The 24,597-nt window shown below is 50.1% G+C and overlaps 1 protein-coding gene across 1 annotated transcript in view; it reads right to left on the bottom strand.

Annotated features, from left to right (window-relative positions):
* The window catches only part of LOC149365164 (sodium- and chloride-dependent GABA transporter 1-like), a 79,980-nt gene extending 66,679 nt beyond the window's left edge, over positions 1-13,301 (bottom strand). Inside the window, exon 1 of the mRNA XM_089575266.1 lies at positions 12,297-13,301. Within this exon, the coding sequence (XP_089431392.1) occupies positions 12,297-13,002 (706 nt within the window). The 5' untranslated portion in view covers positions 13,003-13,301. The remainder of the gene's footprint in view (positions 1-12,296) is intronic.
* Positions 13,302-24,597: the final 11,296 nt, after the last annotated feature.

Raw genomic sequence — 24,597 nt, 5'->3', positions numbered from 1 at the left:
GAACAGCTGTCAGCTCAGAGGGAAGCTCCTGCAAGCCCATGCTACGTACAGCTGCCAGTAAAATGATATAATGCACCCCTTAGGGGGAAGGGGAGCGCTGAACATGAATGGCCTGGGAACCGTGCCCACTGCAGGTCTACATGCACGGCCTCGTCAATGGAACGCTCCTCACCACCGTTCTCTCACTTCTTTCAGCCAAGCTCGCGCATTTCTTGCCCGTCGACTGACTCACGACTCAGTACTCATGCCTTAGTATCCTCGATTCCCACGCCTGCCCGCAACCTCTACATCCCGCTCTCAGCGATTGGACGCGCTGAGAACGTGTAGTTTGCGGAATTTCGGTGAAATCGTCGCTCGGGCAATTCTGGAAATCATCAACACAAGTGTAAAATAAAGGGGAGGGGGGGGGGGGGGGTGGGGGGTGATGAACAGCTGTCTAACCGGTTAGATGATTAAACAGAAATGAAGCATCCAAAGGGGCCATGGCGGTTGATTTCAGAACATTTTGTCTGCGTGCGTGCGAGGTGATCGGCATAGAAAGGTCTGAGCTGAACTTTATTTTCTTGCGATATCATAAGAGACTCATGTCCCCACACTGCATCTGACATCTTTCCTGCTTAGTACACTGAAGAGCCAGCCGACACCTTCTCCTCTTGGCAGGCGGCAAAGGGGAGAAAGAGAACTTGTATGGTGAGTGAGGCCGCGCATGGTAACTCACAATGAGGTGTTTTTGCTGTAGCAAGCTCACATAGCTAATGCCACACTTAGGTGACCTCTAAGTGCTATTTCCCAGTCCATCAATGCTTTTACTGTCGCAAAAAAACTGCCGACCTCCTTAATGTCGGCCTCTACGAGCCAATCGATACTTTCCGTTCTCGTTTTCTTCGTATGAATACGTTCTTCAGCATCGCTGCTTTCCCTGTTGCGAGTCTACCATAAATCAGTGATGTTTAACAGAAATGGCGCTGCAGTCTTGTGGCATTATAATGCAAAGAGAGCGCGAGCACAAAAACAAAGAAAGAAAAAACTCGAGGGGACCCATCATCAGTTTAAATGCCGCCTGCCTCGGTGGTCAGTTTGTTCACAATCCGTTGGGCACGTTGCGACGGCACCACAAGGAGATGGTCCACCTAAGTTGCCAGCCGCTCCGGCTGCGAGGCTTCAAACGGTCAATCTTTTCCGGCATGGGGGAACTAACGCTCTCGCCTTAAAAACTGTGTAACGCGAAATTCAGCGATTCAGGCATTCCACGATATGTTGCGGTAGAGAATACTAGAGCCACTGCATATCTGTATAGAGCGCTCTTTACAGTTTTCCACACATACTCGGTCTTCGACTAGCACTCCTATCCAGTGTCTAGAGCACCAGTCCGCTGCTGATCCGCTCCTCGCGTTCCGAAGCAGCCGCTGACACTCCACCGCTCTCACCACGCTCCCTTCGCGCTGTGAACTCCTCTTCCAGGGTAACTACCCTCCGCGTGCCTCCGGTGGCGCCCTCTCGCGATACCCTCCTCCATGAGGGTAACCACCCTTTGATCGGTTCTCGTGACATTCCTCCGAATGCGTACTCGGCAAAGCATACGAGTCAAGAAGCGGAAATGACGCCCACGAGCTCTCCAGCGCTGCAAAGTCGGAGCACACCAAGCCCGCAGACGGTGTTAGCCTTGACACCTCGACCAGGAACACGTCACGAGCGGCCGTCGGAAAACACCCCGGACGCTTCGTTGCCGAGTGCCTCCGCACAGCGTGTTTTCTCGCGTCCGCTACCAAGGCCTCCATCCATCACCGCGACTCTAGCGCCGTCAAGAAACTGGTTTCTATTGGCCCGGGGCCCTTTACAACTGTCCTTTGTTGGTTTCGTTGGACTTTTTTTATTTATTGCTATTTCCTGCGCCTTGGCATGTCAGCTGTACAACCATGCAGACGCGGCTGCCCCTACCCTTGTCAGAGGACGGTAATCGCCGCCACATGATCCATTAATTTCGCTACCCGGCCGTTGATGGGGGCGACGAAAACACCCGACGCCGTAGCAATGACACTGTGCGGCTGAGTACGACGAGGTCACTGATTTACTTTAAACTATGCTATTACTGTGTCAAAGTCTTGGATACGCCTCTGAATGCAGGGTTCCAGATGAATTTTTGACTGCCTGGAGTTCAGAACGAGAAAGTCTATAACAATTTTGAGAATGACTGCAATAACTGTGGACTGACCGATACAAAATCCGGAATTTCACGCAAAAGTAAGTGAAACATACATAATGCATAAAATATCAACAAAGTAAATGTAAGCTTGATTAAATTAAATATATCACCAAAACGATAACGCTCATCGAAACGCGAACCCTTTTAAGCGTGTAGTGTTTTCAGCCCCATTCTCAGCAAACCGGGTAGAACCTCCTCCCAAAGCAATGGCGACGTCCACGCCTAACCTCTCCAAAAGAAAAAAATTGCGAAAAATTCTTTCCGAGCATGTACCCGGAGCGGGTTCGGACCGATGCCAGCACAAGCTTTGTTTCCCTCGGCCCAGTGTCGTTTTTTCCCTTTATTGCGCGCAATAGCACAACAAACTTAACACGCGCTAATTACCTTCCAGCTGAAGCCAATAATTAAGACCTTTCCAAAGAAACCAAATGTGAAACAAATGATTTAGGTGGCTGAGGCTGACGGTGAACAGAACGCGAAGCTGAATGGCAGACTTGGCGCTTTCGTACACTTCCATGTTTAAAACCAGCGCTGCCACAGAGAGGGCAAGGAATTTGCTGTATCTGCGCACTTCATCTCTGTCCTGTCTCTTGTGCGTAAAACAACCCTAAAATGCTTACGCTACTAATTTCCCGCGATCAACATCACAAATGAAAAAAAATAAATTTGACGGTCCATTTGCGTAGTTAGGCCAAAGGCGCATTAGGTGGCCATGCACTTCAGTTTTCACTTCAGTTCCGGTGTTCGGATTAATTGCTCACAGTTTACATTCATAGTACCTTGAAACTTGAGAAAATAAACAACCTTGGCGCAATATGAATGGGAGACCACGCTGAGAAGCTCCAACGAAAAAACCCAGCGCTTCGCCGTCCGCCTGGCGGCCGAGGCTGAAGACCTCTTCTCCTAGACGGGATCGGATGTACTCCGGCCGCGGTGCGACAGACTGCCTCCCCGGACGCCTGCGTGCCGACCCGGAGGCGGCTGCCGCGCCATATTCGGCGGAAATAAATGTTCTTCCTCCTCCTCACACACACAAAAGAGACGAGGAGACAGCGGACAGGCGCCAACTTCAAACTGTTTATTGCTAGAGAAAAGCAAATACATCTATAGCCTCAGGTGACGCCCACATTTTTACTCCACATGCCTTATCGCAGCCGTGACTTATCGTCTAGCACTATAATTATGGCACATAAAATCGTACTCTGCCACATACAGTTTAACTGAAGTATCACTCACGCACAAGGCTGCCTTTTTCTTTATGTGAAAGGCTTCCAATAAAAGCCTCGCCTGCTTGATCTTGCTTCTGCCGAGAATACTCGCCTTTTCCAGTCGAGGAGCACACTTGTAGGCGTTAACATGGCTGTCCAAATTGGCATATTTATCTTTATTATTTTCGACATATTATCATGTTCCCTAAGGCGTTTATTGATGCAGCTCCGCGTTTACCCTATATATGACATTCCACAGGTCGCTGTTGTTGCGACTGAGAGAAGGATGAAAAAGGAAATTGCACGGGCCTGCCGACTGGCTCAAGACGAGCCGCCACTGCTGCCACGTGCAGATAGAGGAGAGTTTAAAAGATAAGAGGAAAGAGTGAAAGAAGAGACGTGTGTCGCAACAACCGCGTCCACCGAAGCGAAGACGCTGGCTGAAACAACAGATACCCCCTGTTCTCTTCTCTCATATACGAGGTCTGTTAGAAAAGTATCCGACCTTTGGTCGTAGAAAAAAAAACTTGCATAATTGGAGCGTTACAAACCTAGTCACCATCAAAGTAGTCTACTTGGGACTCCACATACTTCTCCCAGCGGTGCTGCCATTGTGGGAAGTATTCTGAAAAGGCCCATTTCGGAATGGAGTTTAGCTCACCTGTCGTTGCAGCCATAATGTTCTTCCTTGTCTGAAATCGCGCTCCTTTCAATGGCCTTTTGATTTTGGGAACCAGCCAGAAATCGCAGGGGCCATATCAGGACAGTAAGGAGTCTGTTGAACTACAGGAGTCTGGTTTTTCGGCAAAAAATCTGAATCGAGTGCGAGGAATGTGCAGGAGCATTGTCGCGATGGGTGCGCCAATTTCCTTTTGACCTCAGCTCCGGGTTCTTGCGAAGCACAGCATCACGTAGGCAACGGAGGACATCCCTGTAGTACTCTTGGGTCATTGTTTGACCCTGTGGAGTGCGTACTCGTGGTCTGCCACACAAAGGGTGTCAAAGAAAGCAGTCAGCATCACTTTCACATTGCTGCGCACTTGGCGGGCCTTCTTAAGTCTTGGTGACGTGGAATGCTTCCACTGTGACGACTGGGATCTGGTTTCCGGGTCGTACCTGTACACCCAAGACTCGTCACCAGTGGTTATGATGTTGATGAAGTCGGGGTCACTGCTTGCGAAATCCAGCATGTCCTGTGAGACTTCAACACGAAGCTGCTTTCGCTCCACCGTGAGCAGCTTCGGCACGAATTTCGCCGCAACTCTCTCCATGGCCAAATCTTCGGTGATAATGGAATGTGCGGAGAAATTGCTCATGTCCACCTCTTCCTCAGTTTCTCGGATAGTCACGCGACGGTCCCGCATCACCATAGCGTTCAGTTCGGCAAAGACCTGGTCATTTTGGCATGTTGATGGCCGATTGGAGCGTGGCTCGTTCTCTACCGATGTGCGGCCATCTTTAAACCAATTATACCACTGCTTTTTCTGTGTGCTGCTCATAGCATCGTCACCGAAAGCCGTCTGAATATATAGAATGGTTTCCACTTGGCTGTCGCCCAGTTTATGGCAAAATTTGATGCAGTAGCGCTGCTCCTTTCACTCCGCCATTTTCCTTGCAATAAAAAACCGACGAGAGCACTGCGCACTGCCTCACTCAAATGCTGCATCCCAGCGACTGACGCTATCGGCAGGCGGGAAAAAATTCGTGCATGCGCATGAAGGTTCAAGGTCACCTGATGCAAGCGCGCTTGTTTCATATCCATCAGGTGTTCGCAAAAAAAAAAAATAAAGTCGGACACTTTTCTAACAGACCTCGTATATGAGAGAAGCGGTACACAGGGGATTTTCAATTTATTTATTTATTTTGTGCTGTTGTTCAATTTATAATATTACTGAATATGTTATCGCTTAAAGCTAATTGATTAGAAAAGCAGAAGAAAAAACAACCACATGCCACCGGTGGGATCCGAACCCACGACCTCCGAATTACGCGTCCGGTTCTCTACCGCTGAGCTACGGCGACGGCTGTCACATCAGCGGTAACTCAGGACGTAGCCGTGGGTGGTGCTGATGAACACTCCCAAGGTTAGGTTATTTGTAAACATAAATACCCCAGAAAGCAGAGGACAGGCGAAGACGGAATGTTACTGCCCAAGCCTCGCCACCCCGTTTTTTTTCCCACCTGGTCCGGCCTCAAGGGGACATTGCTGTCCAAACCTGGCCACCGCGGCTTTTCTCATGCACATTTTTCTCCCCTGCTTTCAACCCCCAACTCCCCCCTTTCTTTTCCTTCTCTTTCCCCTCTTACTCCCCCCCCCCCCTTTTAAACCCATGTGCAATACCTTCATACTCAGTCCAGATCAAGACCAGCTTCTGGCCGAAACGCTCGATATGAAGCGGTGTTCCTCTTTTTATTTTATATACCGTGTGAGACTTGTCGTGCTGCCTATTATACGGTCCCCTGCCCTCATTCTCAAGTTTGTTTAGAGGGCGGAGATTATACCTCCTCGCTTGTTCTGTGTCCTTATATTGACGAAACGGATTCATTGTAAGCCTGCCCTGACGAAGGGAATACCATTCCCGAAACTGTTGGCAAAATAAACGTTAAAAGAACAGTCGGGTTTGTCGTAATACTGTACCTAAACTATATATATATATATATATATATATATATATATATATATATATATATATATATATATTATATAATGTGTGTGCGGCGAATACAGTACATGACAGATGGCTGTGGCGTGATTTAAATGGCGGACGACCTGGCACGAACGCTCCAGTACCCGTCACTGGCCACTTCGACGTCCTCTAGTCCGTGACACGATCTGGGGACACCTAGCGATTGTCCCAATTCGCGCACTAGAAGAACCGCAGTGACGATGAAACGCAGGACGTGGAGATGGGCGTGGCATAACGGATGAATATAGAAGATGAAGGACTTGTCACCGCAGTGGATGAGAAGATGACCGGGTGAGCTCTGGCCCACAAAGCTTTCGAGCCACAGGTCACCTAAAGCCTGCAAGGGCTTTACATCATCAACGCTGTATTGTCTTGTCTTTCTTCGTCTTTGTCTTAGAAGTGCGCTGTGTTTTCCCCAACACCTAAAGCCGACGGCTAAGGTCCATGGAAGCACCAAACGGCATGCGCAGTGGGCTGTGTGTTCCCATGTTTCACATCGGTGGGGTCGTAAGTTCTGGTCATGGCGCCATCATCAGTTCGTCGTGTGTTCTGTTCGGGGGGGGAGGGGGGGGGGGGGGGGGCGGGGGGGGGGGGGGGGGGGGGGTGACGGGGCTGGGGCAAACGGCGAGGTCGGTTATGGTCAGGCGGGCTGGGTCAATGCCGGATGTGCGGACCAGATACACACGGCCGACGACCACGGCAAACGCAGGACGCCGAAGCTACAGGACCAGGATGTAAATGACACCCGCACCTCACACCAAATGTTACGTGACGGCAAACCGATGAATATAGTACGACATACAGTACGAGTATGGCGATGGAGTGATTTTAATGGGGGGGGGGGGGGGGGGGCTGGCATGAGTCCTCTGGCCGCGCCACCACCCTCTTCGTCGTCTTTAGTTCAACGGTATATACAGGGTGTTTCACATAACTTGAAGCAAGGATTTTAAAAAAAGTGGCATGCAGGAGTGGAGTGAGACCAACGACATTGTTTCCGGTCATGTGGCGCTCCTAAGGGAATTTTTAAAATTCTGAATAATTAGTCAATTAGGTAAAATAAATTATGCAAAATTTCAAATAATCATTTTAGGGTTACGTGCGTTTTGTTGAGCTGTAAAGGGGGTTGAAAAAATCGATCCAGTTTTTTGCAGCAACGTACCTCCTACGTGGCCCATTTTTCTGGCATTAAAAAAAACCTGTGAAATATGAAAAAAAAAACACGTGACTGCGCTCAGCGCTCCCAAGCGTGTTTTGAACGAACGAAACGTGCTCGCTGATCATGCCTAACTACTAAAACTGGATCCTGTAAAACATAAATGCAGGTGGATCGACGCAAGGTGAAAGAACGAACTTCAATACGAAGGTTCCGAACAGGGTCTAGTCTTCGCCAGTGACACACACACACACAACGCGCACACACACACACACACACACACGCACGCACGCACGCACACACACACGCACGCACGCACGCACGCACACACACACACTCTGCCTGCCCTGGCATCTGGCAGTTGGTCGCGAGAGGTGCCCGGAAAGAGCAACCTGGTGGGTCTCGTATAACCACCGATGGAAGCAGCTGTCATCGCAGGGCAGAGGCGCGTCGCTTAACCGCCGCATCACTGCACCAGGAGTGGTATGAAGACTCCCAGAGATCAATGAATGTAAATTAGAGAATGACCAATTCCGCATATATGAGTATTAACCCATTATCGCCATTCGAACAACTTCCATCCATGAACAATGGATTCGAACACCGGAACCGGTGTGAAAACCGACGTGTTAGAGCACCTAATTCGCATTTGGCCTTACTATGCAAATCGACCGTCATTTCTTTTTTTTTTTCGCTTCATGCACATATTTTACCCTCAAGGCTTGGAAGCATATTACGAAGGGAGTGGCACTGCTTCACTGCTGCCAGAGAAAGATAAATGATTTTTTTTTTTTCGCAGAGAACACCGTGAATTAACGATTACTACTTTTGAGGTGTCTTGCGAAATCTGAAGAGGTAGTTGCATCTTCCGCGACCGCACTGCGCTCAAGTTAAATCTAGTGCGCAATGATAACTCTGCTCGCATTATCCACGCGAGGCATAGAAATAGACCGCTTTAAAACGAGATCGCTGGGGTGGCACAAGTTTATAGCTGATCACCAGTGACGTAGGCAGAATTTTAGTTCGGGGGGGGGAGTGGGGGGGGAAGGGGGGGGGGGCATGTTGCAGCGCGGCCTCCTCATAGATTCTGCGGAGGGATCAGACGCAAGAATAATAACTGCTTTGCCATATTGACAATGCCATTGTGTATTAGATAACGCTACGCACTATCTAGACAAGTGAAATAGGTATTTTTTATAAGTAAACGAATGCATTCGTATGTCTTAAAAACCCTGTCAGACTTAACTCATACAAATGCTTCCATGTTTTTGCGTATTTAATAAGTAAAGAAAATATCACACGTTAGAACTATATCAGTCCGAAACCAGAAAATCAGTGCATGCCGCTGATATGAAAAACGTAAAGGCCAAGAAATAACAAGTATAGAGGACAAATATTTTTATGAATCTTCGTCGTTCAAGAACCTTTACATTTTTGCACATATGCAACGGCCAGGAAAAAGTCTCAACGACGCTGTACTTCGTTCCAGTGTACTGCGCAGCAGCAGCTGTCACCGGTCATGTATTGCGAGTAATTGCACCGAAATTTTAGTCGCAACAATGAGCACATGTATAAATGAGGAGTTCTGCAAAATATGCATTAGAAGTGCGAAGATAAAATGGAGTACTAGAAATGCGACGATACAATTTGGTAAAGGACAAAAAGTGTCAATTTGAAACAAGGTCACTGTACGTATATACAAAACATCGCAACAAGATACTTAAATACACGTACGTCTCCATTAAATCTACGTATCTAAGCAAAATTCAATCGATATAATGCGTCAAACAAGGCAAATAAACATCTTGCGCAATCACAGATAGTGAACTTTACACACGGAAAGACAGACGATCTAGGCAAGAACAAAACTGTGACAGCAGAAGTCGCGATATGTATTTGGGCCATGCCGCGGTCGCGACAGCACCTTATCGTTAGAATAATAGAGGAACAGTGCAGAAATCAATACGAAAGTACGTATTTTTTAACTGTCTGCACGGCGACAATTATTCTGCACCCATAATTACAGAAGGGTATTCCTTTCGTTCAAAGAAAAAATAAAAGCAGTTAGCTAAAAAGGAAAGAGAAGGACAAACGAACGACACAAATGATGCCACAAGTTGAAATAACCAATATCCGAGTGTGTATGTTGGGAAACGCCTCGTGGGCAGGACTTTCAATGAGCAAGGTCAATCAAGATCGGTTATTGATCTCAAAATTTTCGTATTGGCATGGTAATTTTGATCATGATGCTAACTGATGCTTGCGTTACGTGACTCCAGGTGCATGGGCGTTGCCACGAAATCCAACCCAAGTTAGCAATGTTCGCGCCAAAATGTCTTTTGTAGGCTGAAAAAGACATTGTAGGTGACGGAATCCAGAATGACTTCCGGCGCCGGTGGTTGTTTTGGTTAGCGGTGCGTGACAGTTCGGGAAAATTTCGAGGAAGCCCCATAAACACCCCCCCCCCCCCCCCCCCTCTCCTCCTCCCTGGCTACGCCCCTGCTGATCACGCCTCAAATGAATGATCAATGCCATAATAAAGCTGCGCCTCGTCGTCTTTTCTGCAGTACGCATTTTAGACAGCAGCGTCAAAACTGCCCCGGCCTTTACAGTTGCTGCGCGCACCACTCTCGACTGAGTCAGCGAATAACGCCCAGAGCGCGCGCTGCGAATGTCTGCCGCTTTACGCGAGCAGCGCCTAGCTTTATTACGCACCTGCAGCAGATTGAGCGTTTTGATAGTTGGCTGCATGCCGAGAAGAGAACAAAAGCTATAAAAAGCCTGTTTACCAGAGCATGCTGCCCTGGCGATGTACGCGCTGTAACGCACAACCGTTACGAAGCTGGCATCTTCCTGCGGTTTTACTCTTTCAGCCAGGCATGTAACCGATCCGAGATCCGGCTCCCAAACCAACTGTGCAGTGGTCTCGGTAAGCACGCCCCCCGGCCTGTGTTCAGCAACACCAGTTGAAATCATAATCGTTGGGGCGAATTAAAAATCGTCCACATTTTTGTGCATTCGGCGGACGTTCCCGAAATCAGCACGTGAGATCGCTGAGGTTACATAACTGCTCCGTGCTATAAGAAAACCGATAGAAAAGACGCCATAAGTGCAGAAATTCTCGCCAATACCTAGTGTCGAAATCCTAAAAAAGGCGATATTTGTCTGAAGCCTCTCCGATATCTGCAGAAATATAAATGAATATGACCACGACAGGGTTTCGAACCCGCGGCGGCAAGAACGGATTAGCTTCGCTGGACACTGCACAAGAGTACTATGCTATCGTCGCAACCGATCACACTTTGTGTTAAATTGCCGCACTTTCGCTCTGTGCATTGCACGTCGTCGTCTTCATCAGCTTCCACCAGTGCTCTAAAAGCACTATTAGCCTCCTGCCCCGCAAAATCTGCAGATGGACGGGAAGCCTCTTAGACAGTCACGGAAGGAAACGCGCATAACTAGCTCCTTGGGTCGGTGGACACCTCATTAGCGCTTTCAGCTACATGGCGGTAGTGGCAGAGAGATGTGCGCCGCATGCGTTGGCAGAAACGCGGAACTGGAGCAAAACGCCAATGCGTTAGCAACACTGCTTCTTCAGCAATAGCCTGCCGGCGCTCCTTGGACGAATTGGCAATGACGATGAAAAAGTTTGACTCAGTTGATTCAGAGGAGACGAGTAAAGTGGTTGAGATTTTAAAACGAGGGTGACAAGCCCAGGGCGAATCAGACTGCTCCGAGATGGACAGCGCGCCTGGGCCTTCGCAGCAACGACAGACGGCAGTGGTGTTTACCCGCAAAAATCTGTTTTCGAACAATTTTTCATGCGCAGCAATGCTAAACCGCCATGATTTTTGTTTTCCAGCAGTCCATGTGGTTCCATTAAAGCCACATAGAGCATTAAAAACCAAGCTTATACCCCTGTCAAGCGGGCAAGTTAAGTGCACTTAAGGAGAGTGTACTTCGCTGTAAGTACACTTTGCCGCATCTAAACGACGCAAGTGGAGTGTCACTCGCGGAAGAGTGCACTCCGCTGAAAGTGCGTTCACGGACCACACTTTGCTGGCCGAGTGCGTAGCCTCGACGCCAGCGGTTCCGATGGTACAAAATGTATAGTGCATAAAAAGTACTTACAACTTTATTTTACGTGCTATAACACTGTTTTCAGAAAAAAGTTCCTTGGTTATAGCTACAAGCGAAGCAACAAAACAAGTAAACGTGATCAGATGCAACATCGCTGCCCGCCGCCATCTTGTTTGTTGTCGAAATTCTGGATAGTCTTGGCTGGTCTTGGCTTTTCTTCTATTTTCATTTTTTTTTCATCATTAAAAACTGCTGAACCTCGTTTTATTTGTGCTATCACGTTAAGCAATCAAATATTATGAGTCTTTTTTTCTTTTCTATCGTCCTATTCAGAAATTCCGCTCATTTTCTGTCGCCATTTTTTTTTATATGAGTGCACTTTGCTTTCCCGTTTAGCACTGCGTAGCCCAAAGTGTCACTCGGGATGCCGAAGCGCACTCCCCGTAAGTGCACTTAACTTGCCCGCTTGACAGGGGTATTACTTTGAAACGGTTACGTATTGGCATTGAGTGATATGGTAGGCAAAGCTGCATTCAGCCGAGCCAACGGGCACGATTCTGTTATCATTTATTACTAGCACACTTTGAAACGACACGTTCTATCCGTTACAGTCCGGCTCCCATGCATTTACGAGGAGGCCAAGCAAAGCTCCACAGAATCAAGGTCAAATAGAAGACAATAACAAACGGCTCGCCTGCAGCAGTCGTCGAGCGTTGGGTCATTTGTAAAGAAACCTGGCGGCTGTTTCTGTTGAATAATGTAAAATTTTGCCAATGCAAACGGCGCTCGGTTTTCGTACGTAGGAAGCAATGCCTGTATGGGAAACCTGGAATACTTTCGATAAATATTTGTCTCCTCTGCGAAAGTATGCCTCGGCCGATAATAGGCGGTCTGCAGGATTGTTAAACAAACGATCAAAGTGGATGAAATGTACGCAACGTAGCGCATGCCGCACAGGATCTCACCTCCTCCGTGGACGAAGCAGAAGTAGGGGAACCTCCAGATGTTGCCCAGGCCGACGGCTTCCCGCGAGCATCCGGCCACGAGGTCCAGGTAGTGCACCCAGCGAGACTCCTTGACTTTCTTCTTGGGCTGCTCGGTGACGTTCTCTTCGTCCGAAGACGTCTCGTACTCTTCATCCACCTTGGAGTACTTGGGCGGCTCGGGCGGCCGCAGTTCAGGCACCGAGCGGGACAGGCGGCGGGACTTGCGGGAGCCCAGGCTGCTACGAGGCTCTTCGCCGAACGAAAAGGAGCGCAGGTGGTAACGGGCGGCCTCTTCGAAGCCCTTGCTCGATACCACGTCCGCCGGCGCCGGCGTTGGCGGCGCAATTGGTTGGAAGACCAGCCGAGTCGGCGTCCCGGGAGGCTGGTCCGGGTCACTAACCATGGTCGGGATGCCCGGCACTAGACCCGCCGACGTCGGGAACAGGATGATGGGACCCAGGCCGGCGTAGCATTCCGCCGCATCGGCGCCACTCGCGTTGGCAGAACCGTCCGGCAGCATGTACGGGGTAGACTGCAAGAACGGCAGAGCTACTGCGTGCTCGTACGAGTCGCCGCTGAAGCTGCCCGAGTTCCTGTCCGGGAAACGAAACGCAGGCATCCTCGCCAGCAGCGGCGAGGGCTGCGGGCTCGCAGAGTACAGGTGGCCGATGTTGTTCGCCTGCATGATGTCTACTTCATGCAGACCAAGTCACCGCATTTCACACCGCGGAGAGGAAATCAGCCACTACGGGCCGTTGCCACTGGCGCCGACGACGTCCTCTCGAGCAGGCGGCCGCGCAGCAAGACGAGCCGCTTCTGAAGGGAGCCGCGCAGAAAGGCCCCTTCCCTCTGCCGACCCCCTCTCAACGCCACAGGAGTACAATAATCGACGCGGTCGCTCTAGTTGACTGCGCTGCTGCTCGCGCCACACTCCCGGCAGGTGTGCTCAGCGAAGCGCTCGCGATAACGCGGCCTCCGGAATGGCAGATCGCAGCCGCGCCGCCAGATGGAGGCACCCGTCAATCTGAACATCAGCAGCAGTCCCTCCCATGGAGATAGCCACGACTCTCTCGCCTGCATATTCGCATGACGCAGTACAGCCGTTCGGTCCGCTCTGTCCCCCTCTCCAGGCGGTGTTGCAATCGGTGGGGAATCCTTCCGTCTACTACGTGCCTGTCAAATGAGGCGGCCTGTTGCTCGGGCAAGGTCGCGCTTGTTTACTCGCAGCGGAAACGAATCTCTCCTTGCGTCGCTCGCGGGGAGCGTGCGCTCACACACGCCATGCGAGCAACAAAGGAGGCGGAAGTTCGGCTCGAGCTACCCTTTATGTGGTGGCACGCGCGAGTTGCCGCTCACGAGGCGCTCATGGAAGGGGGGAAGTCTTTGCAGGGCAAAACGCGAGAGCTTAAAAAAGGACTTCCAAATTGTTTGTTCACACTACGCGCTCGAGCTGGTGCATTTTTCGACCGGGTGGCTTTGTCGGGCGTGCAAAGAGAGAGAAAAAAATGAACATAGCTCAGTTTAACTCGAGAATAACGAAACAAACCAGAAAGCTGGCAGCTATGGGACACCGGGCAGAGTAGTCAAATGTTGGCACTAAGGTAATGGCAGCCCTGTTTCAAATGGCCAACAGGAACGGAGCGAGAAACTTTTACAGCAATAAAAAAAAAATGCGATTTCAGCGCCCAAAAGTTTGACACTCAAGTCAAAACCGTCCAATGATAGTAAGCAGTGCACTGGCATTTTAGATGTGCTCTGTCGGTGTTTTTTAGGCGACCGAAATGTGTTGGGGCAAACACCACTATTTTGGGTACGACGGGGTTCGGGAGGAGTGAGGCGGCTAAGTGCAGGCGGGAAAGGGACCCATCCCTTCTCTTGGCATCGTCCTCAAGTAGCGGTGAACGAATTTACGAGGCCTAACGACAACTTATTTTAATGTGGAAATGCATTTAACCTCTCTTTGTCAGCAGCATGCAGACTTTCGACCGTCCGTCCTTACGACGAGAAAACAAAACCAGACTAGGACGTACCGCGTCGCGAGTGTAATAGTGCTGTAGCCCGGAATTCCCTCGCGCTATGTAACGGTCGAGTTGCGGAGAAGCCGCGCGCGCCAGGATGTTCGCACATGCAAACACGAGCGGCCTGCATTTCAATAGCCCTGTTGTGTTTTGTATTTCACCACGGCGGCACAACGCAATGTGCAGTGAGCTTGGGCTGTGTCCCCTCATAGCGCGAACAGTATTGAAGTGTGATGCTTTGCAACCTCGGGTTGGTGCGCAGGGTCTTCGTATGTTAACGCATTTCAATCCGGCTCGTGCATCCAGATACTCTTCATAGTCGCTACTGATGTGTTCACAACAAAACGTGAGAAAAATGAAGAAAACTTAATGCCCTACGTATCTGCTGCAACAGAATGGGCACCAAGAAAGTCGCACCAGCTCTTCCTCGTCTATTTGTGTTACTTTAATAAATGATGGATGAAAGAAACGTAATAGCCCAGGTAGCACCGAATATGACAATAGTTTTATAGTAATGTTATGTAAGTTGCTTCAACATTACAAGTCTCATTGTAATGATTAATGTTAAAAATTAACTATAACGTTATATCAAAAATGTTAGTTTAACATTCTTCATATTATTCCAACGCTCATTTTGAAATGTTATTCTTATGTACTTAGTCAACAAATAAAGTTATATGTTGCATAATAAAAGCCGGTCTAACGCTCCATATAATCATTGTTTTGATTTGCAGGGGTCTAAAATTCATTGCACTATGCGGGCCGCACTGAGAAAATTTAGCCCCCTGCGGGCCAGAAGCCGGAAAATAACCTAAGGAGCAGAAGGGCTACATCACAATAGCTTTTTTTTTTTTTTGTGGTGGTGGCGGGGGGGGGGGGGGGGGGGGAGCGTCAATTTTTCAGCGTGATAAATAAAAGAAACTACGAAGATAATTGGCCTTGCCAATAAGAGGTGTTCTTTTTAAGAGCGCTGCTACTTACGTTTGTCAAGGATGCGTGTGTCTGCAATGAAGGTCAAAATGACCGAAACAGTAACCACGTGACCACACTATAACACACAGCAACAGTGAGTGCATAACGTCTCAATTGATACTTTCGATCACACAGGGTGTTACAGGGAAGAATAAGTATCTTTTTTTAAATATTCTTTTGGAGGCAAAATTATTTTCTCGTGCGAGCTGACCAGGGGTCGTAGCGGGCGCTATAAAACGAGTTCGAAGTGCTATTTAGGGAAATAATTAAGTAAATTTTCTTAATTAGCTTTTTGTTATTGCAGTTAGATGACTGTAGCTGGAAATTGTATAATATCATCATTCAACCCGATATCTGCCGTTATATTTACGAACATGTAACTGCGCGCAGAACTACAGCGCTCAGAATCTCCGCTCTCCATGACTAGGGTGCCTTGATGTCCGCGCGTGGCACCCTACTCCATGACGCGTGCAACGCGCTCCGTGCGGCAGCTCAGCGCCGCAAAGTCAGGCCCCCGCGTCACGAGCCGCAAAGACACGCCTCAGGTTCATTGATACCGATTCCTTTCCTGCCCATACGATGAATTCTGTTAACAGTATTCACATGTATGCCTAATGTTCCTTTAAATGTCTTTTGAATCACGGTTTTCCTTAGATACGAATCTGAGTCGTCATCAACCTCAGCTACACCAAAAGCCAAGCGGTTATCGCCGGCTTCTCTCATACTCAATCATCTTGACGATGAACAAGGGATTTGAGAATTTGTACACGCTTGTTCATTTCATCAGTGACCTCAAGAAACCCGGTCATTATATCACACATCGCATTCAGCTCGATTATTTCCTCTCGTAGTGCATCGATTTTAGCATCTGATGCAGCCTTGTAATTTAGAATTAACGGCAGCATTTCAGCGGTTTCAGGCCCAGGGTTTTCCTCAACATCCTCATTCTATCGGACGACATTTGTATCGGGGCATCAGGAGTTACGCGGCCACAAGTTAGAGCAAGGCTTCAAAAAGGCGGCCAAATTTTATGGCCTACTTCCGCCTACAAGGTCTGGAGATTTCAAATGAAAAATGTTCTGTTGTTGCCTTTACACTGAAGAGCATGTCTCGTATGTATAAATGGCTCGACAACACCCTGCGAAAGAAGCTATCGCTTTCTTGGAGTAATCATTGATCGTAACCTATCATGAAGCCCACATGTCTCGTACATGAAAAGGCCACCGACATCGAACGTTTACGTTCTGTCCTTTTTTGGAAGGGAATCGTGGGGCGCATAAGTGCAGTCGATGCTCCAGCTGTACGCCACTTTATTCATGGGATTCTTTCGGCACAGTCTCCCTGCACTTGGAAACTTGAGGAAAACGAACATACGGTGTCTACAGAGCCATCAAGCTCAAGCTCTCCGGACGTGCCTAAAACTGCCCAAATGCGCGTATACAGCCACAACTGTATTCATCGTCCAGGAGAATCCAGTGACTTTTTACAATCCCAATTAATACCAGCCTCTAGACCGTCGTCTCTTTATGAAGCCTGCACCAACCTCGTGTGCTTCTTTCCATACCAGGCATCAAAAAGGAGACTGCTTTATCGCCAGCAGCACACTAAAACAGACTGCTCTTGAATATTTGCATTAAAAGCACGGACACCGACTGCACGTATACACTGAGGTCACGATAAGCCATGAAGAAAAGTGGTTTCATCCGTACCACAGGTTGACGTGGTTTCGGCGTAAATCGACGGCGAGGCCTTTAACAGCAGTATTGGAGGCTTGGGCTTGTAGACTGGCCAGGTGCCATGCCTTCTGAAGCTTTCTGCGCCGTTCAGTTCCTTTTGTAAGGGAGCTACTAGAGACATCACTGACATCTCGGAAAACGCTCCATGGACAGGATGCCATCGATGTCGAGGTCACGATAAGCCATGAAGGAAAGCGGTTTCATCCGTACTGCAGTTTGAAGTAGTTTCGGCGGAAATCCACGGCAAGACCTGTAACAGCAATATTGGCGGCTTAGGCATGTTGTCGGATAGAGGAGGATAACGCCGGGAAGGTTTTTAGTTCGTTCCTTCCTGCTCAAAGCCACCTGGAAGCGCCTTTTTCACTTTGTGATGGAAGAAACAAACAGGTTCCTCTCGAATGTTCGCAGCCCCGCGCATCTACATTGTTCGGGATTGTCGCAGTTATTTCTTCGCGTTATCTCTAAGGTTATTTTAAAGCTTTAAATTCCCTGCGGCCGAGAGCGGAGGGGATTCTGGTGGTGGTGGTGGAAACTTTTATTGCCAATGATTTAAATCGTGGGGGCGAAGCCCCCTACATGGCACTTGGATGCCTCCTCAATGTGAGGAGGAGGCACCCTTACAACGCGAAGGACAGCCCCTGGAGCGCAATCCTTCTGTGAGCGCTGGAGATGATCCGGCGCTGGTCTTGAGCAGAGGAGCTGGTCAGAAGAGACTCCCAGTAAGACTCCGCCACGGTTGGTGATGGGGGATGAGGGAAGGTGGGGCATGTGAGGAGGGTGTGTAAGAAGTCTCCTGGTTTGCCGCAAAGTTTGCATGATGACGGGAATTGGTCGGGGTATCAGGCATGCAGTAGTATTGGGTATGGAGCAGTTCGGGTTTGTAGTTGTCGCCAATGTGCAGCTTGGGCTATGGTGAGGGATGGAGCTGGGGGTGCGTATTCCCTTCGTTTGTCTCGGTAGTACGAGAGAATATCACGGAAGGAGAGCAGGCGCTCCGAGGCTCGTAGAGGGGGCTCGACTCCTGCCCGGAATGTGAGACCTCGGGCTAGGGAATGAGCCTCCTCGTTGCCAGGGAGGCCAGCATGTGCTGGCGTCCAGATGAGGGTGATGAGGCGCCGGGGCTGCCAGAAACGTAGTAAACGAGCAGCGGTGCTGGATATGTAGCCCTTTCCATAATTCAAAATTGCAGATTTGGAATCGGAGATAATTTTTGTGGCAGATGTAGAAATGAGTTCAAGCGCGATGGCTGCCTCTTCTGCCTCTGTGGTCGAATTGGTAATGATTGAGCCGGAGGTTAGAAGCTTTGCATTATTGTCGGCTACTGCCAGGGTCATACAGGAGCCTGTCGTATATTCCGCTGCGTCCACGTAGACCACCTCATGGTCCTCGCTATACTGTTTGTGAAGGGCCCGAGCCCTTGCTACTCTGCGTTCCCTGTCTCGCTCAGGGTGCATGTTCTTGGGGAGGGGGGTTACGTTGAGGTTAGAGCGGAGGGTAGCAGAAAGGGGGACCCCCTCGGTAGGCTCTGTAATTGGGATCAGGCTCAACTGGGACAATGAAGTACGGCCAGCCTCTGAGCTGGATAGACGGGATAGTTGTGCCATAAAGGTAGCTTCTTTCAGCTCCTCAAAGGTGTTGTGTACACCGAGTTTGAGGAGTCGGTCGTTGGATGTGCTGGGGGGGAAGACGTAGAGCCGTTCTCGTGCAACTACGTAGGAGCGCATTAACCCGGTCTCTCTCCTTCTGTTTGAGGGGTAGGTATGGAAGGGCATATGTTGTGCGGCTTATGATGTAAGCCTGGGTGAGGCGAGTCGTGTTTCGCTCGCGTAGGCCAGCCCTGCGGTTCGCTATGCGGCGAATCAGTCGAGTGGTGTGTTGAGCGTGTGTTTGAAGTGTCTTTATGACTTCTCCGTGCGCACCGTGGGAGTGTAGAACCAGTCCTAGTACGCGGATTTTGTGTACTAGTGGGATGGGATGGGTACCTAGGGCGAGGGAGATGGGTGCATTGACTGAATCGTGTTGCTTGGGCCGGTAGAGGAAAAGCTCCGATTTTGAAGGGGAGCAGGTCAGGCCACGCTCCCGTACATATGTGTCGATGGTGGTTAGTGCCAATTGTAGGTGCTCTTCTATTTCGGCATCGCTGCCATGGTTTGCCCAGACAGTGATGTCGTCGGCGTAGAGGCTGAAATGGATGTCGGGAATTTGAGCTAGCTGTTGTGGTAGGTGAAGAAGTGCTATGTTGAATAAAATAGGGGAGAGGACAGCTTCCTGGGGCGTACCTCGTGCTCCCAGCGTGATCCCTGGTAGGCTGTGGTCGCCGAAGGTAAGCGTAGCTGTGCGGTGGCTGATGAAGTCTCGGATGTAGTTGTACATCCTGGCGCCGACTCCCAGGGTCGTAAGGTTTTCTAGGATAGCTGAGTGTGTAACGTTATCAAATGCCTTCATGAGATCCACCCCTAGGATAGCTTTAGTGTCGGAGGTCTGTGAGTCGAGAATGTGATGTTTTAGCTGCAAGAAGACGTCCTGTGTGGAAAGGCCTGGTCGAAATCCAAACATGCTAGTGGGCATGAGATTGTTGCTTTCTAGGTATTGGCAAAGCCTGCGCTGGAGTACATGCTCCATGAGTTTGCCAACAGAAGATGTGAGGGAGATGGATCTGAGGTTAGAAGTGAGCAGAGGTTTGCCAGGTTTGGGGATGAAAATGACTCTCGCCTCTTTCCATTGTGGTGGGAGGGTGCCCAGTCGCCAGCACTCATTAAAGTATTCTGTAAGTGCAGCAATGGATTGTGCGTCGAGATTCCTGAGAGCCTTGTTATGTACCCCGTCTGGGCCGGGGGCTGAGGACATGTTAAGTGTCTGGAGTTCAGCCTGGACCTCTGCTTCTGTAATGGGTTGGTCAAGCTGGTCGTTAGGGGGGCCTGCATAATCAGGGTGGTGTGTAGGAGGGTATGTGGGGAAGTATTGATTTCGAAGTTCTTGGAGGAGGTCTGGTGGAGGTATATCGGAAGTATGTATGAGTTTGGTGAGGGCGTGTCTCTGGGCTGTCTTAGAGTGAGTGGAGTCTATAAAGTGTCGAAAAAGGTTCCAGGTCTGAGGCACACTCATATTGCCATCAAGCTTGTTGCAGATAGATTCCCAGTTTTGACGTGAAAGATTCGCTGCGTGTGTTTCTATCTCTTTGTTAAGGCGGGCGAGGCGACGCTTAAGTGTCCGGTTCCATCGCTGCCTTTGCCAGCGGCGCTCTAGGCCTGTTTTAGCCTCCCATAAATGTAGGAGGCGGGAGTCAATTGTGTCGGTTGGGCAGTCTTCAGGTAGAGTACAAGTTACGGATCGGATATCGCTTTTTAGCTGCTCGGTCCATGCGGTGATGTCCGTTATGGGAACGAAAGTGCGTGCTGTTCGACATGAGCGGAAAGAGTCCCACTTTGTAAGAGTGGAGCCTCTGGGAGGCCTGCGATGTAGTTGAATGTGTAAGAGAATCTCGATAATGAAATGGTCGCTACCTAGATTCTCTTGTGTGTTGCACCATGTGGCGTGAGGGAGGCGATGTGCGAACGTGAGGCCTGGCGTAATGTCTTTACAGACACTGTTTCCCGTGCGTGTAGGAGAGGTGGGGTCTGTGAGCAGGGAGAGACCGGCTTGTTGCGCGGCTACCCATACCCGACGTCCTTTCGGTGTGTCGTGTGGGTAACCCCAGGCTGTATGTGGGGCGTTAAAGTCTCCCACGACGAGTAAGGGGTACTTGTTGGCTATGCGCTTCGCGAGGGTAAAGAGGCGTTCGAAGTTACCTTGAAGGCACTTAGGGTGGCTATATACATTTAGGATGAAGACACTGTTCGCTCGAGCGTGTTGCGGCACAAGCTCAATAAGAAGGTGATCAATGTCTTCAATCACTATGGAATGGGAGATGGTGGTGATTGAACGACGAACCAGAAATGCTACCCGAGGGGGTGTCGGGGATATGGGCAGAACAGGAGCATAGCCGGGTAGGGTGAGTGGGTTTGAGGGTTCCTGCAGGGCAAGGATGTCGGGTCCTGCAGCGCAGGACAGCAGTTGGTGGATTACGTGACCCTTCTCACCAAATCCCCGGCAGTTCCACTGCCAGATTGTAAGATTACGGAGTGGAACTGCCATCATGACAATCTATAGAGGAGGGAGCTGTAACGGGGGGTTGGGAGCCCTGAACTATGGTATGGATAGGGTTGGCCTGTTCCTCCGGTGCTTTTGGCTTCTTGCGTCTGTTTGGTGTGGGGTCACGCTTTGGCAGTCAGGACTCAAGATCGTTGCAGCTTTCTGAGAATCCTTGCGTTAGCACATCGAATCGGTGGTTAAGAATAGCGTTGTCTTGTGTTATGCGGATTACTGCGTCTTTGAGGGGTGTGCATTCTTCGTTGATGCGAGTTATAGCGTCCTGCAATTTTGCCTCAAAGCGAGCTGCAAATGAATCAAGCAGGGTTGGTATGTTGTTTAGTGAGATGGGTGTGGAGGGAGGGGGCGTTGTGCACGGAGGTGAATTTGTAAAGGGATCAGTGTCAGCCTCCATTGCTAGCAAATCAGGAGAGGAATTAGGCTCGGAGTGGGAGGTCGAGGTATGGGCGGTAGACGGGTTGGGAGGGATGTGTTGACGCAAGGCGGCGGCTTCTGCTCGGCCTGCTCTAGCTTCTGCTTTAGCCGCTGCTGCCTCCTCCTGAGATTTTGCCAGGGCTTGTTGTAGACTGGGTTGTGCAGTCAAGGATGTCGTGTGCCTGTGTGAAGACGCGGAGGTGTCCCAGACTTGTTTCAACGGCACTGACCAAGCTGGTTTGTTTTGGTTGGGCTGTGGGAGTCCGGACGACAAATGGGGAAAATTTTCTCTAGAGAGGACCAAGTCTTGCTGCTACGTTTGTGGGTGGTTTGGCTGTTTCCGTGGCTGGTGGAGGTTTCGTCCCTTGCAGGATCCCGTGCCTGTCAGGTGTGGGCCCTCGCACAGAATGCACTTGGGCGTGCAAAGAGTGTCTTCTTGGGAGTGTTGTGTTCCACAACGGGGGCAGATATTTGTCTTGGGGCTCGGGCATACGTCGTGGCGGTGACCCGGCTGTCTGCAGTTTGTACAGGCATCCGGACTGCCACGGTATGGGGTGCAGCGGTGGATGGCTCCCATGTATTTGATGGAGTGTGGGACTGTGGTTTCGTCGAAGGTGATCAGGATGGAGTGTGTCTTTCCCGTGCGTCGTGCTGCTAGAATGGTGTATTCAGGATTTCTTTTGACCAGGTCGTGGTACAGTTGCGTCGGCGTCTCGTCGTCATAGGCGTTCGTGATGACTCCTCTGGTAGCCCCCGGTGGTGGTGCTACGTATGCCGTGCAGGGATATGTTTTGCCTCCGATGGTGAGAGAGGTCAGCGTCTTGAGAGTCTCGACTGTTGGGAAATGTGTGGTTGCCATGGTGAAAGTATTGTTGGTCGGGTGAATGCGCAGGCAGAAGTCGTCCGGTGGAATGATATCGAGCTGGGTCTGCACTGTCTTCAAGAGCTGGGACATCTTGGAGTCGTAGTTCACCTCGCGGGCGAACGACTACTCGAATGGCGTTCGGTGGGAGTGGTGGCAGCCGCTTGCTCCGCTGTACTGCGAGGCGAGCCTCCTTAGTCGCAGGTGGTAGACGGGCCGGCGTCTTGCCGCTGCCGGTTACGGCTGCTGCGTGGCGCGACGCGTTGTTGGCGTTCGGGTGAGCTGCGTCTGAGGTAGCGTTGTCGGAGCGGTAAGGTTTCGGCGAACTGGCTGGTCGGGAGGCGTAGGCTTTATACAGCACCGGTGTCCAGTCGCTTGAGTTTTGCTCTTCCGCGGTGATGGTGCGGCCTTCAACCGTTACCTCCATGACAACGGCTGCCGTCGCCGACGGAGTCGGCGGAGGGGAGGAATCCGAGTGCGGCCTAGCTGTGCGGCTTGGCGTCTCGGTCCGATAATTGTTCTTCCCTCAGAATAGGTCGGATTTCGCCCGTAATGGGCGGCTTTCCTGTCCTCCTTAGGCAGTTATGTCGGTTTTCGAGCAGATTAGTTGCCGTAGGAGAGATTGGGTAGGAGAAGCACGTACCGTTTGCCGGAGCCGACGTTGCAGGCATCCGCTCCCGTTGGCCCCCTAGCGGCGAATCTCGAGGGGATTCTGTTCTTTGACGACCGCCGAGCACGCTTTTTGCTATCGCGGAGTTATTCCATTCTCTGTGGGAGCGTGTAAGCCCAATAAAGATTTCCTTTAGGAAGCCATGCCTTCCTGACTGCCGGGTGGCTGTCACCGCTGCGTGACTATATATGCATGGCTTGATGCGCGATAGTTGGAAAAACTGGTATATTGTGCAATGTATATGTGGGGCGGACAGGGCGTTGTCTGAATGGTAGATTAAGGGAACACAAAAACGGCATGGTTAATTCCAACCGCTTCATTGTTCATAATTCCCAAAGAAACGCAGAAATTTGCAATCGATTGTTCGATAAGTGCACAACTTACACACGAAGCAAAGACATAACCACAAGGGAAAACACTGAAGCACAAAAGATCATCGCTTTCGATGACCTCTGCGCCGAGACGTCTTCCATTACCGGGGAAGAAGCTTGCGCACTTGGCAAGGCGTGCAAAAAGCGATTAGCATCAGGTTCCTTCCTTGCCTGCGCGTTGTAGCTTTTTTCATCTGTCGCGCATGAAGCCATGTGTACACACACACACACACACACACACACACACACACACACACACACACACACACACACACACACACACACACACACGCGCGCGCGCGCACGCACGCACACGCACACGCACGCGCGCACGCACGCACGCACACACGCACGCACGCACGCACACACGCACACACGCACACATTTTTCCTCTCCTTTTCACCTGAACCTGGCCCTTGGTTTCAACCCCATCCCTCCTTTTTTTCTATTTCTTTCTTTTTTTTCTTCTCTTCCCCCTCTTTCTTGCTTCCCCCTTTTTAAACCCAAGTGCAATACCTTCATACTCAGTCCTGATGAAGGCCAGTTTCTGGCCGGAACGTCGACCTAATAAATGTTTCGATATGAAGCGATGTTCCACCTTTTGCTTATATACAGCAGTCGAGAGTTTTCTTCGCAATATATAATAGTTTATTACGGTTTTACGTCCCAACCCGACTCAGGCTATGAGGGTTGCCGTAGTGAATTGCTCCGGAAATTTCGACCACTTGGGGTTTTTTAACGTGCACTGACATCGCCCAGAACACGGGCCTGTAGAATTTTTCTTCCATTGAAATTCGGCAGCCGCGGCCGGGATCGAACCCGCGTCTTTCGGGTCAGTAGCCGAACGCCATAACAACTGAGCCAGAGCGGCGGGTGTATATATATACCGGGTGTCCCAGCTAAATGTAACCAAACTTTTAAAAAAGCCGAAGTGTCCTAGTCCAGTGAAACCACCTCGGGGTGTTTCATAGTCGCGTGGCCTAGTCTTGAGGATTTTTTTCGCTCTTCAAAGTTAATTAATCAATTAAGTTTAATTAGCTAACTTTTTAATTATTAACTTGAGGAAGAAAGTGTCAATGCAAACGGTT

The sequence above is a fragment of the Amblyomma mixtum genome, chromosome 2, assembly GCF_055824585.1.
Source record: "Amblyomma mixtum isolate Tamu chromosome 2, ASM5582458v1, whole genome shotgun sequence".
NCBI classification, from domain to species: domain Eukaryota; kingdom Metazoa; phylum Arthropoda; class Arachnida; order Ixodida; family Ixodidae; genus Amblyomma; species Amblyomma mixtum.
This window is presented reverse-complemented; position numbering and strand designations above follow the sequence as displayed.